The 15,101-nt window shown below is 39.1% G+C and overlaps 2 protein-coding genes across 2 annotated transcripts in view; both read right to left on the bottom strand.

The window, feature by feature from the left end:
* The window catches only part of LOC128738109 (four and a half LIM domains protein 2), a 335,738-nt gene that overhangs the window by 294,348 nt on the left and 26,289 nt on the right, over nucleotides 1-15,101 (bottom strand). The gene's annotated exons all lie outside the window — the stretch shown is intronic.
* Nucleotides 1,066-12,997, bottom strand: LOC128738113 (serine/arginine repetitive matrix protein 5-like). The gene is made up of 3 exons (XM_053832977.1): nucleotides 12,708-12,997; nucleotides 2,297-2,779; nucleotides 1,066-2,229 (listed from the first exon to the last, which is right to left on the bottom strand). Exons 2-3 carry the CDS (start codon nucleotides 2,754-2,756, stop codon nucleotides 1,190-1,192), a joined length of 1,500 nt encoding a protein of 499 aa, XP_053688952.1. The 5' UTR covers nucleotides 2,757-2,779; nucleotides 12,708-12,997; the 3' UTR covers nucleotides 1,066-1,189.

Genomic DNA, 15,101 nt, shown 5'->3' with positions numbered 1-15,101 from the left:
CGTTTTCTTTTGTGCTCTTTCCCGTTTTATTCTCCTTCGGTTCTCTCTCTCTATTTTTATCCAGTGTCCTCTTTTATAAGCTTTTTCTCTTTTTATGTTCTTACCTACGTGCACTTTTCCGACAAACAATTCCTTTAAGGGTGTCGCTAGTCCGAAATAGTCATTCTAATTCTGTACTACTTCTGGCACTTTTTGTGGTCAACACAGATCCAGCGCTTGTTGGCATTGCCCGTGCGTATCATTTCGTATGCTCCAGGGTTCGTCACCTAGTGCCTTCGAGAATTATAATCAGTTAAGGTTCAAACTGTTGCTAGTTTTGAGCACAATCTTCCACACTGAGAATTTCTATATCACGTCACAAGCTCGAATATTTCGTCTGCCGCGTTTTCATACGTAACTTTAAACTCTTTTCTTTAACGGTTTACTTTCAGGACATCAACTTGGTCTAAGTTTTATCGAAATAAATAATTCCTGACCTGCTGGGACGGGATGATTCTGTCACTTTTTTTTTAGAATCGAAGTACCTAAACGAAATTGCAGGTGCATAAGATTGTCGTACCGGGTCTGAGAAGTAAAAGTGTGCTTAAATGTGGTTGGCTGATTCGTTGATTCTTGAGTCTTGAGTCTTGACAGTATGTTCAGGAACAGATTTTTTTTATTATATTCTCTATATGAATCAATACATAGATCGATTCTGATCGATTGATGCAAATATCTCTAAAATCTATTGAAAAATTAGTTATAAGCGTGCAAAACCTGGCCACTTCTCATAATATGTTTTTTGCCCATACTTTTACATAAAGTGCATCCCAATAAGGTAATCAAATACGTATTTCTATATGAGTTATGAGGGTGGTTTCCTGATTGAAAAAATAACAGTATTGTCAGCGCATTGTGCCCGTACCCATCATTGATGCATAACGCCCACGAATTCAGAACCGGGTCCGTGACTTCGTCCCATCCTAAGGCTTCCTGGACCATTATTACAGAAAAACATACCTTCAGCATTGTACTATTTGTCGATTTTCACAATAAATAATCCTTTTTTTACCCCTAAGGGGTTGTTAAATGTTTAGTTTTATTCCTGCAGAACAAAAAAATGATTCGAGTTAGAAGTTAATCCATAAAGCTCTTTTATCGTTAAACTTGGAAGTCTGAAGCATTCCGAACTATTAACTAATTAGTCTTGTTAGATTGGCACAAAAAAGCTCTGCTGATAGGTGACTTCGGCACTCTTGTCGTCCAGCTGTTTAAACGATTTCTGGAACTGTTGGAAGCGACTGCGTCGCTCCTGCAGATTCGTTCCAAAAGTGTATTTCGGCAGTTCGGTTGAATCCTTCCGATTTGTGTTGGTGTTTTCCTGGGCCGTATGGCTGGAGCTTAAACGAGGACTAGCGACCCCGACCGGTTTGCGGTTGGCTTGCTCGTACTCTTCTTTCAATGTGTCGTATGTATTCGATCGAAACGGACCCTGCTGTCCGAATTCCACCCGATGGTGGTGGGCGCTGGTTGTTACCGTATAGTTCCGCTTTGTACTGTCCGGCTCGAAGCGTTCCTTTCGAGCTGTGACTAGAATGGATTTGCTCCGATCTTGCATTTGAGTTCTTGGCAAACTCGAAGCCGGCTTTTTGCTCACAGTACTGTAGCCCATTTCAGCTTCCTTCTGACGTGCTTTATGGGAGCTCATTTCTGAAGGCTTTGCCTTCAATTCTAGAGTTTCAAAAGGTGAAGTACTTCGTTGGCAGTCCCTTGCTGGGGTATCGTCACGATCAAACTGACTCTGCTTCTTTCGATCGTAGGTTGAGAACTTCTTGCTCGGGGAGCTGCTTCTTTCCCGCGGTCGGTTTTGCGGAGCACCCGTTCCTTCGCGGAAACTCTTCTGGGAAGACGAGCTGTGGTAGACATTGCTTACTTCAATTAATGAATCTCTCGAACTTTGTCGTTTCTTCCTGGCTTTAAGTTTTTCCTCCTCGTCTAGTTTACAATTAATACCGACGTCCCTAAAAGTTGGCACGTACGTTTCAACTGACGAATTGGAATCCTTTCGTCCATTTTTCTTGGATTCATGCTTGAAAAGACTTTTCTCGAACCGTTTGATGAAGCTTTCGACCTTCTGTACTGGTTTTGATGACTTGAGAGATTTCTTCCGATAGGTACGAGAATCGATCACCACCGGTAGATTGTCCGTTGATCCTCGGTCGGTCTCAACCGCGTTCTTCTGGGGTTTTTCTGTTGGTATTGGTATTACACAAATAATATTAGTTTTATCCTGAATTCAATGATATTGAAAAATTACCTTTCTGTTTTTTCTTCGAGTACGTGTTGGTGTTCGTCTTCTGCTCATCTTCGGATTCGTTAATCGTAAAAGTATCACTCCGTGTAATGGCATTGCCCGACTTGCGACGTTCTGGATCATGATCACTCTTGGTAAAAGTATTCTTCCGCAGTATTCCAGCAGGTTTTGGGCCCGTTTCGTACTTGTCCACATACACAATGATGGGCGCTGGGTTTTCCTTGCTGTATTTGCCATCCCGCCGAAGGGTGGTCACAATCGAGCCGCTTCCTTTCCTGGCGGTTGCGATTGATCCACTGTCTCTTCTGCCACCGTACGTTCCATAGCGGTCCTGTTCGGATTCGTTGCCTGAGTTGTGTGTTCTGGCGTTTGTAGATAAATTTGTTTGTTTCGATTTTCCGTTGCGCTGAGTGTTGTAAGCATGATTGGCTAAATTGTTACGTATGTTTCGTAGGAAAGACATGCTGAAGTTTCTAGTAGAAGTTGCTGGTAAAACAAAATAGTTAATGGTAGACAACAATTGTAGTTCTGTCAAGGTGATGTGCTGTTTATGTTGACTTGTGATAGCTTAATATTGACAGTGATCGTATGTTGCAAACATTAGTATTAAATATACATAACGTCCGTAATCAGTCATTACTCGTCTGGACTTCCCGTAGACAGCGCAGTCTGTGGAATCCGAGGACTGACTTAATTTACAACAACATCTTCATAGTACCAACCGAGATAGAAGCATTGTTTATTGGAGATCGAGTAACCTGTTCCGACAGAAACCAATGCCGTATGATTACAAGGACGGGGAAACCCATGCGAATGCTAAGTGTTGGCACGAGGAATAGCCTTGAGCGTTTGTCCTTATGCTAGTGGCTCACGAAAGCGTCTGACCTAGCGCGGGTGCTGAATTAAGAAACGTGTTGTTGCTAACGTTAACGCCAAGATGGCAGCCCCAGCAAGAAACGTGGCAGCTTAACCCTAGTAGAGCAATCTACCTAAATATCATGAATACCAATTATCAAGAAAATTCGACTCTAAGCATTCGGCATGGACTCAGGCAACGAATTATGGAAGGAATGCTTGGAACTTTGAACTTCGTGAGTGGCAACAGGGTGTTGGTCCAACCGACAGAACCCCGATAGTTCGGCATCATCACATCACAGAAGATGTATCGCATATGCGAGAAGGTATAGAAAATCCGCGACGGTAAGACCCACCTATTTTAGGTTAAATATCGGCCAATTAGTCTGTTTTCTTCCATAAGTAAATTATGGAGAGAGAAAAGAGAAAAGGAGAGCAAAAATACTGTCAAAATTATGTCACACATTAATTTGGTTTTCGACATGGCAAATCTATTTTTACGCCATCTACCGAATTTGCGAGTTATATCATGAGAATTTTTTACATTAAATATTCTGGAAAATATGGACCACGGGCTCAAGTTTAAAATAGAATTTGAAGTTTTATTTGATATTTTAGGCATAAAATTTAACTACAAATTACCCCTTGAATTCGGACTTTAAATTAAACTGCAAATAGGCATGCAATAGGACTTGAAAAGGGACATGCAACTGGACTTGAAATAGGACCTAAAATGGAACTTATATCTGAAGTTCTAAGTAGAGCTCAAAAGTTTAAAGCACAAAAGTTAGAATTTGAGCCAAAAAGTCAAAAGCAAAAAGTCCTGGGTATGAAATGGGGAAGGCAAATGAGGAAGCGTCCAACATAGCTCCAGCCATCCCAAGCCCCTACCAAGCGCCTCCACGTGGCCTTACCCGGTAATGCTCTATTGAGTAGACAAGCTAGGAGGTGCGATGATAGGTGGTTCGCGGCTGCCTGATCTCAATCAAAACTGCGGGTTTGGATGACGGCTGAGCCACACGACCTTGTTAGTAGGTAAGCTCAACATGAGTTATTTTAATTATTTGTTTCGTTTTAGCTCAATAAGCAAGCACCTCCTACTGCACAGCGAAAACTCGGACCGAAGAAAGTTCAAATAATGCTTATGGATACCAGAAGAAAAAATTAAATCAATAATGGAAGCACTCAGTTAAACTCAAATGATGCAACTCTATTCCTTTCGAAGGACTGCTGGTGAGATTGTTCTATTTTTGTCCATATATCTTCATATAATGTATATTCATATAACACATATTTTATTACATTACCATATACCATCATTATCGTAAAGGGGAAGTAGCATCAGGGTATCGAATGAATCGAAGACTGAACTTTAAGGCGGCGTACGATTCAGTTTAACAAAATGAACTGTGGCAGATAATGCTAGAACATGGTCTTCCGACGAAACTAGTTAAGCTGATTCGTGCGACGCTGCATGGGCTAACATTTCGAAACTCACATGCTTCTTGGTATTGCGGATGATATTATCGGAATCAACCGTAGAGCAGTGGAAGAGTTCATCCGGCCTTTCAAATTGGAAGCAGCGAGGTTAGGATTGATCATTAATATCGCTAAAACCAAGCACATGGTTTCTGGTAGGGATTGTGGGAATCCAAATGGTGTTAGTGACTAGGTGAAGCCGGCTGGAGAACGATATTAAGCATTGGAGGAATTCATATACATTGGTACGCTCGTGACATGTGTCAATACTGTAAGTGTAAGCCATGAGGTAAAATACGAATTCCAGCCCAATCGAATTGGGCTTTCTATGGATTACGCAGCCAGCAGAAGTCCCGTAGTTTGCACATTCGCACAAAACTGGCGCTCTACAAAACACGAATACACCTAATGGCCCTTTACGGACAGAAATCGTGGACGCTAAAGGAAGTTGATTGACGAGCGTTTGGGGTAATCGAGCGTAATATTCTGCGATTAATACTTGTTGGAAAAATGGAATCTGGAGTGCGGTGTAGACGCATGAATCATGAGCTGTCTTAGGTATACAAAAATGTTGATATAGTTAAGGTACAACAATGTGACAGGTTGTGGTGGGCTGAACACGTAACTAGAATGCTTAACCCTCTAACGGGTAAGGCCGTCTGTAGACGGCCTTCGCTTTTGGAGCTCCAGAGCCGCATACGAAATTTGGTTTGAATTGCATGTTGTCAATTGTCAATTGTCAATTGTAAAATGTGTTTAGAACAGATTTCTTGACATTTTGATACTAATATCACAATATTCTGACTATGCATACAAAAGTTATCATTTTTCAAAAACAAAAATTCCGAAAAATTTCGACAATAATTAATGCGCGAATATTTCCTTTTTTACTTTTGATGAAATAGCACATCTAGAACAAAATGATTGACCTTATGATTTTTCTAAGAGTAAATTTCATGCTTTATATCAATTTTGTAATGTATTTGAATTGAAAAAATATCTGGGTAGAGCGTTAGACATGAAAAACGAAAAAGAGAAATTGGACTTTTTCTAACCTGGCGCTCGTCCAGATAATTATTTTTGCATGAAAATCAGAACTTAAGGTTCTTTTGAGTGTGCTTTCATGATAAAACAGTCATTAGCTTGATCGCATCGTTTTTACGATGTTGCCCGTTAGAGGGTAAATGAAGGAGTAGGCAAAACTAGGAAGAGGCAGTAGACTTTGGGTTAAACCTCGCACCCGATAGATGTGCACTGTCGAGTACGATGCACGTTCTGCTGGTGTTCGAGGAAATTGTAGAACGGCTCCACAGGACCGACAGTACTGGAGGACCATATTTCGTTCGGTACAGGGGCGATAGGGGACCGTCCGTAGCCCGTAATGTAAGTAAGTATAAGAATCAGAAACAACCAACACGAACCCCAAAAACAAAGAGCATCGATCAGGTCCAGCGTGCGAAAGCTGTACGATACGATGCTTGCTGGGAATTCGAAAAGTGCATAAAAATGGACGCCGAAACTTACTTGAAATTCGACTGCAAAATCTTGCCAGAGTGACAGTATCATGCGGTGCGAAAAGGGCAAGTGTTTGACCAGTCTTGAACATCCATTCCAGTCGGAAAATTTGGAGAAAATAAGAAAAACCTGATTTAATCCACCTAGTGGTGAAAGGAACCTTTGTTATACGGTGTTACTTGCTATTTGAGATAGAAATCGACACGTTTGGTTTACATGAAATTTTTGGAAATTGAATAAGTTTACAAAATTTGAACCAAATAGAAGCACTTATAAATTTTGATAGTTCCTTTTCTCATGAAATTGCTGTGTAAGTTGTTACTAATGAGGGTAAGTGCAAGTAAAAGTAAGTTGTAAGATGAAATATTATTCTTTAACATATACATTGCGTAATAAAGGTCTAGTTTATAAGTTTTTGAACTATGCATAATTTCCTGTATTGCCATTCTAATTGATTCACAACAATAAAGTTTTCTCGAAGAAATTTCATCAATTTTTATTAACCTGCGGTTACTCACGTTGTTGTATTTTGTACACCATGTGTAGGTTTTTGAATGCCATATTGTTATATAGTTACAAATCGTATATTACGTATATACTAACGTATATTCTTCAATAAACTTGTTATGAGCAAAATGTCAGAATTATTCAATGCATTATTACTTTAAATTGTTAGGAAAATAGATTAGCATAAACCGACATCACAGAAACGAAGCAAGTAGCATGTGAGGTGTACCGCAGTTGGCCCCAACTGGAATTTTCTTTCGTTTCTTCATATGGAAAAATGGTGTCTGTGTGCAGCAAAACTACCAGCAAATGTAAAATGTTTAAAATGTATCCGTCTGTTGGTAGTCGAGTAATTCGGGGTCAAAATCAGGGTATTTTTTATAATCAAAGTTCTACAGTTCGTAAACAAGGAAACATAGAGATATACTATGTTCAGCAAAGTTGTGTATTTTTATTATTTATACAACTTTGTAATACATGAAAAAATCATACAACAATTACAAAAAGAACTAAAATAGAAAAACTGATTTTTCAAATTCATATACAATAAATAAGATCTCTTCGTTGAAGAGATAGAAGGTTACTGTCTTCAGCAAAATTTCTTGTAATAATATGCTCTAAAACTTTGCAGAACACATCAATGTGTTATATTGAAACTGAAGGAAAATAATTTTTTTATTTCACTTTTAGGGGGATTAATCAAAATTCAAATTCTACCAGACGATAGAGCATTCAATTTCAAGAAACTCTTCCAAAGGTTCGATAAACTTAAAACCAAGTTTTCCTAGTCAAAACTCTAGTGCGCACGTTTTCTTTGGTTTTGGGCTATTGTGCGCGCGAGTAACTGTGTTATAAAAGTTGGTGCGAGTGTTCGAGGGTTAATATCTTTTGACCGGCAAAACCAATTCTTATGAAATTTTGCATATATATTCGTAGTGTGAAAACCTCTCGTTTGATATTAAAATAATTGAAATTAGGTTATTTTTCTTGGTTAAAAGCATTATAAATTATTGTTAATTTTGGTGTGGTGTATTGAATTACTCATAACTTTCAAATTAAACATCCAATCAATAAACCATTCAATAGTGATCTATCCGGCTATATTACCTGCCAAATGAAACTAATAGCACGTAAATCGGTTTGGCCATCTCTGAGAAACAGGCGATCATTTGAACCTTGTCAAAACTGGTTTTTTAAGCATAGCTTTTAAACCACTTGTTTGTTTTCAATAAAAATTGGTGTGAAGTTTAGCAATAGTAAGAGCTTTTATTTGGTACTAAGATCGATGAAATCGGTTATGTGGTTCCGGAGAAAATCGTGTCACGTAATTTTCACATTTTTGCTTATAACTTTCAAACTAAAAGTCAGACCACGAAACCATTTAATAGTGATATACTAGGTAAAAATACCTTTCAAATAAAAGTTATAGCAGACGAATCGGTTCAGCCATCTCCGAGAAATAGGCGATTGAAAATTGAAGCGCACACACATACACACATACACACACACACACACACACACACACACACACACACAGACATTGCTCATTCGTCGAACCTGATCGATTGGTATATGTGACACGGCCCTCCGGGCCTCAGATCGACTTCGTGTTTTTCGACCAATTCCTAAACCTTTGTTATATTGTATAACAAAGGTAAAAATGAAATTATTGAGGTCTATAAGAAGGAGAGTGTTCGGGACCCCGGACGTAGGTTCAGTACATCGCATAAAGTGCTGAATATAGATATTTTGATATTTATACCGTACTAGCTGACCCGACAAACTTCGTTTTGCCACAAATTAAACTGTGTTGTACATAAATCGTGTATTTCGGATGACCTTTGTCACAATCTCGAGTTTTGCAAGTTTGTGGGCAGATCATGGGTGTTTTAATATACAAATTTTCCTCACAGTAAAGTAGAAAACAACTCCCCCCATTGCTTAGCCTGATAAAATAAAGCGGATAGCATTTCAATATTCGCCATCATTACAAACCATTTCGCTGAATACCATTTTGCGGAACACCAATTCTCGGTTGACCATAACGCGGAATATAGAGTTTTGCAGAATACCATTTCGCGAAAAACCTTACGCGGGATGTACCATTTCACGGAAAATCTTTTGGTAGAAAGTACTATTTTCGCAAGGGTGACCCAACTGAAGGAAAGTAATAGAGGTCAGTAGATCTAGGAAAATAAATAAACCTAGATAGAGGTGATCTCTACGGGGGGCTGCCCACCGCAGAGGCTGGCGCTTCCGACGGCATGTCGCCGGCAACACTCGCGGTGAAGCCGTCTCGCGCTGAATCAACTAATGTTACTATTGATAGTTTTTGGTGGTCTTGTTATTGACTAATGTTTTATGAAAGAGTCTAACATTTCTCGAGTTGTATTTCATTTGTATGTGAGCCCCCCTCCTAAAAAGGTATGGTCCTAATTCATCATAGAAAAAATTCATGCCTCCAAAAACACCCACATGTCAAATTTTGTTCCATTTGCTTGATTAGTTCTCGAGTTATGCAGAAATTTGTGTTTTAATTGTATGGGAGCCCCCCCTCTTAGTAAAGAGAGGGGTCTCTAACCATCACTAAAACCTTTCCTGGCCCCAAAAACCTCTACATGCAAAATTTTCACGCCGAGCGGTTCAGTAGTTTTCGATTCTATAAGGAATATATGTATAGAAGATTAGATAACGTACAATGACAAACAACGTAGAGCAAACAGTTTCGAAGGAAAATGTTAGTAAGTTTTCTTAACATATTTACAAATGGAATACCAATAGATTTAGAGGTAATTCGTCTCCTGCTGCTCTCAAGAAAAAAGCAAAAAAGTAAAAATGAGACAGAAGGAGTAAAAATGGTAAAGAGCCTGAAAGGAAAAGTTACAAAAACTGGACAAACGATAAAGAGGAACAACGCGTGAGAGAGAAAAACAAAACGTGACAAAATGGGAGGGAAAAAGGGACATGAAAAGAGAAAAAAAGTAGAAAAGAAGAAAACGGGAGAAAAAAAGAGAGAAACGAAGGCAAACAATGACAAGGTCTGGACAGAAAAAGATGAAGAACTGAAAGAACTGAAAAAACCATAAAGAAAAAGAGAATAAACTAGACATAAAAGAAGAAAAAACGGGACAAAAAAGGAGAAAAAAAACGCGATAGAAAGAAAAGGAGAAAATACGGGAACAGAAAAAAGAAAAAAAGGGGACAAAAAAAAAGAAAAAAATGGAGAATCACAGAAAAAAGAAAAAAGGAGACAAAAAAAAGAAAAAAATTGAGAGAGAATAAATGTAAACAGGCAAAAGAGATAACAAAGACAAAAAAGAGCGTGACTGAAGAGATGAGAAAGCAAAACAAAATAAGAAGAAGAACGCAACAGATGATAACGAAAAAACGAAATTGAATTTTTTCAATTCAATTGAACAAACGAAAAGAGACGACCGGGACCGAAAAAAAGAAAAAAGTAGAAACGTGTCAGTCAATAACAAAAAACGAGAGCAGAAAATAGAAAAAATAGGCTTGAAAACGTGAAAAACCGGTAGAAAAAGTCGTAAAACATATTAGAGGAAAATCATGACCAGGAAAAGAAGAGAAAAGGAAGAGAAAAAGAGAAAACTGTGGGCAGAAAAAAGGAAAAAAACGAGAGAAAAAAGAAATAAAACTAGAAGAACTAGAAAAAATCAACAAGGGGAAAGTTGAAGCAGACGAAGACGAAAGACGAGAAGATATAGGAAAAGACGAAAACTGGAAATAAAAAAGGGAAGAGAAAAGACGGCGAGCGGGAAAGAAAATAACAAAAGAGGAAGTGAAAACAGGATTGAAAATAAAAAAAAATTGGACAGGAAACGAAGAAAACCGAATCAATGAAATAGGAGCGAGAAGAGGACAGAAACGAGAGAAAAAACGGAAGGAAAGTGAGAGAAAAAACCAAGAAAACTGTACATGAAGGGAGAGAAGAGGCCGAACGTGTGAGCGAAAGTTAATTCTAACTTTGTGCCTAATTTCGTTTCCTTTTCTGGTTTGAAGTAATTGAAGTGAGTAGTGCAAATCTCAAGTCTAATTTAATTTAAATTTTTAGATAAATAGAGGTTTTCCGTCAGATCATAACCCTTCTTGTCTTATTTTTTCTCGAAAGCACTTCTAATACGAATAACAATGGTGCAAAAATATATTTTTTTCACTAACCCTAGAATTTACTATGATTCTTTAAACAACGTTCGAAAACGTAAAATTGCAAGAATGTTGAATTTCTTTTCATCAAATCACGAATGTTGAGTTTTAAAAAATGCGTTTCGGCTGTACTGTTAATCAAAATGTTTAGATTTTCTGGTGGTATTGCACAACAGAAAAGGGCAGAACGAATAACAGTCGAACGATTACCTTTTTCGTTTCGGGTGTTGCTTTCCACAAGAGTAACGAGTAAAGAGTGGCACAAATAGTTTCGAAGTGGTAAAAATAGGGGACACTGATACAAAAAGGCGTGTGATACGTCCGCAAAGCGACGGGTTAAAATATACGTATTTTATTTTTTTTTCTTTTTACAGTAGTTGATGGCTTTAATAAAAAAAAGCTTTCTATGGGGATCATTTCCGGAGGCAAAATTGAACCTTTAATGAAAAAAAATGTTGACGAAAAACCTCTATTTACAGTCAAATTTCAACTCTGCTTTGAAGTCTAATTTCAAGTACAATTTAAATTCCAATTTCAAATGTAATCGTAAGTCTATTCTCTTTAAGTAAAATTTCAACTACAATTTTAAGTTTAATTTTGAGCTCTGCAATCCAATTTCAAGTCAAATTTCAACTTTAATTTCTAATTTATGTGTAATGCCGAATAAAAATTTCAAATAATGTTTTAAGTTAAGAATAAAGTCTAATTCCAAGAAAAACTTCCAGTCCAAATTATTCTAAATCAGCTGATTGCCCGATCTTACTCGGGGCCAGCATTGCCAATCTGAAACTAACGATTCGAGCGAATTACTTGCGTTCATGTTCGTGTTCTTCTCTGCATTCATTTATTCTCGATATAGTGAATCATTCATTCATTTTGAACTGCTAACAACAGTAAACAAAATTATAATAAACCTAAACATTGCTTCGAAGTTTAAATTAATTTTATTCAGGGGGGGGGGGGGGGGTTAATTTTAAAAAACTAAAATTTGAGATCGTAAATATCAGTCAAGAGCAAGAAAATTGACTGACAGGTTAGTCAAGCGATCATTCAGCACTGCAAATCACAAATGAATTGTTTTGAAGGGTAGAAAATTGAGAAAGACAAACACTGTCAGCAGTTCAGGAGGCTTGTTCATGGGCTGACTACAACTATCTCGAAATTTATCTTAATACAAAATTCACTGCCGTAGAAATAAAAACGATCTTCATCTTTGACAACTTTGAAATGCACACTAAACTTTGTCGAATGAATACAACACGAAATTGCCTGAAAGTAAGCCAATTTTAGTTTTGAGAAAATGACATTCTCCTGCACTAGTTAGGAAAATGGCTCATATACTAATCCTGGACAGAATTGGATAATCTTTTGAATGCATTAGTCACCAAACGAGCTCGAATTACAGAATTAAAACCACACGAACTCAAAACGTGTACAGTTTCAATTTTCCATGATACATTTGAATTAGCTAAAGCTATCCCGCTCTTTGTGCACCGTTTTTGCTTATTTAGGTGGCACGATCAATTATGTAAAAATAAGTAAAAGTGGAGCACAAAGAGCAGGACAGTCATGAAATCAGTACTAAGTTTAAAGTATTTCCACGCCCTCGCAGAACCAAATATTCCATGATGTCTCATTTGTACTATAAACTAATTGATGTAACTAACTTCGCGGTTGTCTAATCCAGATGTTTGGATAATTGCAACAAAGAATGTTTAACATGTATCGGACACTTTACAAACCGACAATCTAAAAATATCACTGTCAATCCCGCTCTGAATGCACAAATTCAACATTAACAAACACCAGACGCCTTGAAACGACGACTTCCTAGGAGCACCGTCAGCTGCACTTCGCGCCGCCGTGGCACAGGATTGCAACAAGAGTAACTCACCTCGTTGATCGATCCTTCCGCAAACAACTGTCGTCAGATTGAAAACAGACCCGGACGATGCGATGGCGGAGATGGACTTCCCTAAATTACTGCACACTGATGATGGAAACCACTAGGCATCGGAGGGCAGCATCTTGAGTCCATTCGCAGTTCGATTTCGATTCACAACCTTGAGACCGTCTCTCCGAGTGAAGTACCTACGTAAAACGTTGTTGCGTCAATTTGCTGGGTTCGGGACCCAGATGGTGTCAATCTTCAAGGGTGCTCTGCCTGACCTGAAGCGAACCCCCGGACGTCTTTAGTAGTTGATGCAAGCTGGTTAAGGTGAGGATGCTGGATGAAAAGTTGTGGTCGTTGATTTTTCCTGATTATTTTTGTAAAACAATTAAAACTACGAATCGCGCGGAGCGCAAAACGTTTACTAACGTGCCACAACGGAGCGTTGCGTGACGGCACCCCAGTTTATTTAGTCGATATGTGATGATCGGAGTTTGTGGCTGTGTTCTGTTCCACCCGTGAGCCGCCGCATTCGTCCCACAGGGGATAGGACAATGGTTTGCAGGGTTATCATGTTTTATTTGATCCAAATTTAGATGTAGATTGCTCTCTTGTCAATGGAAAACTTATCCTTTACTAGCATTTGCATCTATTTAAAATTAAATGACCGATCGCTTTTGGAAAGCATCCATGCACCCCTCGGGTCTAGGAAAATACCCACTGTGTTGGTGGCACTGTGGCAAAGCACCGCGATCATCAAAATCCGACTGACCGATTTGGAAGAAATTGCTCGGGACAGCTTTTCTGATTGTGTTTCTCTCTCTCTTTCCCGCATCGACCGGTCTTCGAGGACCGACTTGGGCTGGTGCGCCGCGGCGCGGAGTGCACGGCCGGCCGCGGAGACAGCCATTCCACCGTTGGTTGATCCGTTCGTTGGTGGCTGGGCTGTCGCGAAAGTGGGAGGAAATGAATCGACCGATCCGCTGTTTACTTCCATATCCATACAGTTCTTCTGGCTGCTGCTGATGTGGTCTTGTTATATAGACTTGTAAGCTTGCCCGAACTCCTACACAGCTTTTGCGAATAGAGTAGGTAATGTTTGTAATTTTAATTAAAAGAAAATTTGTTCGTTCAAAATTTAACTACTATAAGCATGATTTTATCGTATAATTTTTTGATAAAATCTTTCAATTAACAATTAAAAGAAAAAAGGCTCTTCCACAAACCCATTCGGATATATGTGAGCAGCTTAATCGTGCGGTCGACTGTATCTGACAGCTTGGCCGTCCGTCGGACGGTGATTTTCAGATTCAACCTTCGATATCGTGGGCGCCGTCATTTTGTACTTGTATGGAAAGTTGAGATTAAGCGGGACTTGATTTGAGTTGACTAAGCCTTCTGCTTGCTCCACGTTGACTGGAGAAACTCCACCATGGGAGAAAATGGTGCATAAATAAATCTGACGTCGTCATTAACCGTAATACAACGTCTAATAGTACGAAATTGGAATATCAGTACGTAATAAATCTTATGATGACTAAATTTGTTGTTCTACTGAATTGGAAATTGGCAGAGATGAATACGTTTAACAATTATTAAACATAGTTGTGAAATAAGTTCTTTTCTCAGTGCTATGATGGAACTGTTTACAGTCCGGTATTTGGATTAATCTCACCTTGTCAAACAAGCTCCAAGTACGATATGCGTTGGAGTATTCGTAATATGTTCAAATCGGCCATTTCTGAATTCTGCGGAGGCGAATGTCAATCAAACTTGACCAAATGACCACCTGCCAATAGATTAAATAACGGATGGGACATTAGAGGGACACTGCCACTTAGCGCCGCGGAATTCAGGTCACGTCTGCAAGGACGATGGCCCAACCAAAGAGTTTGAATTTGACCACATTGAATTGAGTTAGCTTTCTAAGCAAAACGATGATGTCATGCTACCAGTCAGTCAGTCCGTCAGTCAAAAGTAACACAACACTTGCGTGCTAAATTGAAGCAGAACTGAGCATCGCAATTTACTCAAATCTCACATCTCAGTACAAAGCTGAACGTGTACGTGCTGAAGAGAGAGAACTGCGATCGAAAGACCGGTTTTGGGTTATTTTGCTGCGTTGTTGTGTGCTGCATTCTGTCGGTGTCGTAGCGTACCGACAGCAAGTTGCATGCCGTGTGGGATGCCACGCTCGGAACAAGGTTATGTCAAAAACACTGCATGCGAACGACCTTCCGAACGGAGTGCAACCTTCCGTGTGCTGTTCGCCCCCGGGGCCCGGCAGAGAGTGCCACAGACGGTGTAATTACCTACTCATAATTTGCATTTAATTAGCCCACCTTCTAGGTTATGGGTGTAAAATTCTTCGCGGAACATGCTTCCGGGTGATCTTCA

Source organism: Sabethes cyaneus, chromosome 2 (assembly GCF_943734655.1).
Source record: "Sabethes cyaneus chromosome 2, idSabCyanKW18_F2, whole genome shotgun sequence".
Classification (NCBI taxonomy): domain Eukaryota; kingdom Metazoa; phylum Arthropoda; class Insecta; order Diptera; family Culicidae; genus Sabethes; species Sabethes cyaneus.
This window is presented reverse-complemented; position numbering and strand designations above follow the sequence as displayed.